We start from the raw sequence: 1844 nt of genomic DNA on the forward strand, positions 1-1844 counted from the left end.
AAATGCTTTCTTTTGAGCTTGCAGCTATCACTTACCCTATAAACCTTTAATTTATAAGATGTTAGATTAAACATCACAAGTATGAAGTCTAAACGTCATAAACTTGGCCTTTCTCAACATCTTTCATGATCAATAAAAAATTATACAACTTGAATAACCGGTATTCATGACTAAAAAGTACCACCAGACCTCTTTAATACTTCAAAATAGTAGAAAATTTATTGTCCTCTTTAGTAGGCTTTTGGACATGCAATTTAAAATTGGGGAACATGCGATTTTATCTCAAGAATGAAATTTCAAATTATCCAGAAAAACATGATTTGAAATTTCAAGCAATGTCCAAACTGCACCTTAGATAAATGCAAAAGGGTCTAGTCAAAACTTAATAAAGATCTTGCATTAGATTGAGATACAGAGATTGACATTGAACCATGAAAATGAAAAGAAAGTGACGTCATGCATAAAAACATCATTCAAAACAGCTCATATCCTTTCACATTTTGCCACATAATTCCTCTCCATAACTAAAAAACAAAAAAAATAAATAGTAAGATCAGCTAAACTTATGAACATATTTGATATTCCCATTTTACCCTTCCCCTACTTCTCGAAAAATCTACACCCACTAACTAAAATTACATAAAAGACCCTACCTAATACATTAAACTACATTACTTTCCATGAATGACTCAAGGGTAGGAAAGCCAGAAAAAGTGCTAAAATCAAAACCACATGATCCACCGTCAACCACCACATGATCCAACGGTGGTGTAGGTTCCACTGATTGCTGAGACACGTGGTCCAATAAGAAAGCTGACGTGTCAAGTGTTGGCAAACAACTACCATGCTGTAGCCTGTTAACAACACGCTGTGCTTCAGGTTTTAAAACATGAGCAACCGGCAGCTGCCCGTCCCTAACACCGGTAACCTGTTGCACCATATGCCTGAAATTATCCACGTCAGCAGTTATATACGTCGTCGTATTACGCCTAGAAGCACGTGACTTCCGCTTGGTTATCTTTCCACTCACACCAACTTTACTCTTCCGGTTCGACCCAGTTGTCTCATTTTCCGACCCGCCCGAAACGGTTCGACCCGACCCGGTTGATGTCTGAACCGGGTTTGTCTTCATTTCCGGTTCTTGGGAAAACCCAGATTTTTGAAGGTGGACTTTCGTTAATGTTTCGGTGTCTTTAGTGAACATGTCGGAAAACCAAGAATCAGAAAAAGCAGAACGAACAGCCCATGGTTGATCCATGGTCATTAAATTGTCAGAAGAAGCCATTTTTAGTACAAGAAGTTGCAACAATAGCCAAAAACAGTAGAGCTAGAGCTTAAAAGGTTCAACCTTTCAGTACCAAATTTTTTTTTCACAAGAGCATTTTTCTTTCGGAAGCATAAAAGTGAAGGAAAGCAGAAGGTATGAAGTACTAAAGGAAGAGGAAGTATATATGATGGTGAGATTAGAGTAGAAAGGAAGAAACCGCGTTTTCTGGGGACACGTGGCACCATATGGGTACGTTCAGTAATGACTCGAAGGATAACTTTGGCTTTTACTGGAGTAATCATTTTAATTATTTTATTTTATTTTGACGGTAGAATGATAAGTAGAAGGGATAAAAGGGATCGAATTTGTTACTTCACCCCGCACTAATACTAATTTAAGTGACTGTTTTATTAGATGTAAAAGTTTAAAGAAAATAAATTTAAAATCTGTAGTCTTTAAATCATTTTATAAGGGTAAAATAAGGAACTTAAAAAGTATTTTTTAGAAAAATATAAAAAGGTGTTATTTTTTTTTGAAAATATACGGAAAAGAGAAGTATGCAGTAAAACGGAATAAA

General features: G+C 35.9%; 1 protein-coding gene across 1 annotated transcript; it reads right to left on the reverse strand.

Moving 5' to 3' along the window:
* Window positions 1-441: 441 nt before the first annotated feature.
* LOC132049197 (calmodulin-binding protein 25-like) lies at window positions 442-1428 on the reverse strand. Its single transcript, XM_059439903.1, has one exon. It carries the CDS (start codon window positions 1283-1285, stop codon window positions 662-664), a length of 624 nt encoding a protein of 207 aa, XP_059295886.1. The 5' UTR covers window positions 1286-1428; the 3' UTR covers window positions 442-661.
* Between the last annotated feature and the right edge of the window lie 416 nt (window positions 1429-1844).

The sequence above is a fragment of the Lycium ferocissimum genome, chromosome 3, assembly GCF_029784015.1.
Source record: "Lycium ferocissimum isolate CSIRO_LF1 chromosome 3, AGI_CSIRO_Lferr_CH_V1, whole genome shotgun sequence".
Taxonomy (NCBI): domain Eukaryota; kingdom Viridiplantae; phylum Streptophyta; class Magnoliopsida; order Solanales; family Solanaceae; genus Lycium; species Lycium ferocissimum.

Bases quoted from the DNA above. Each gene is read 5' to 3' on its own strand.
- LOC132049197 (XM_059439903.1), bottom strand. From the start codon at position 1,285: ATGGCTTCTTCTGACAATTTAATGACCATGGATCAACCATGGGCTGTT.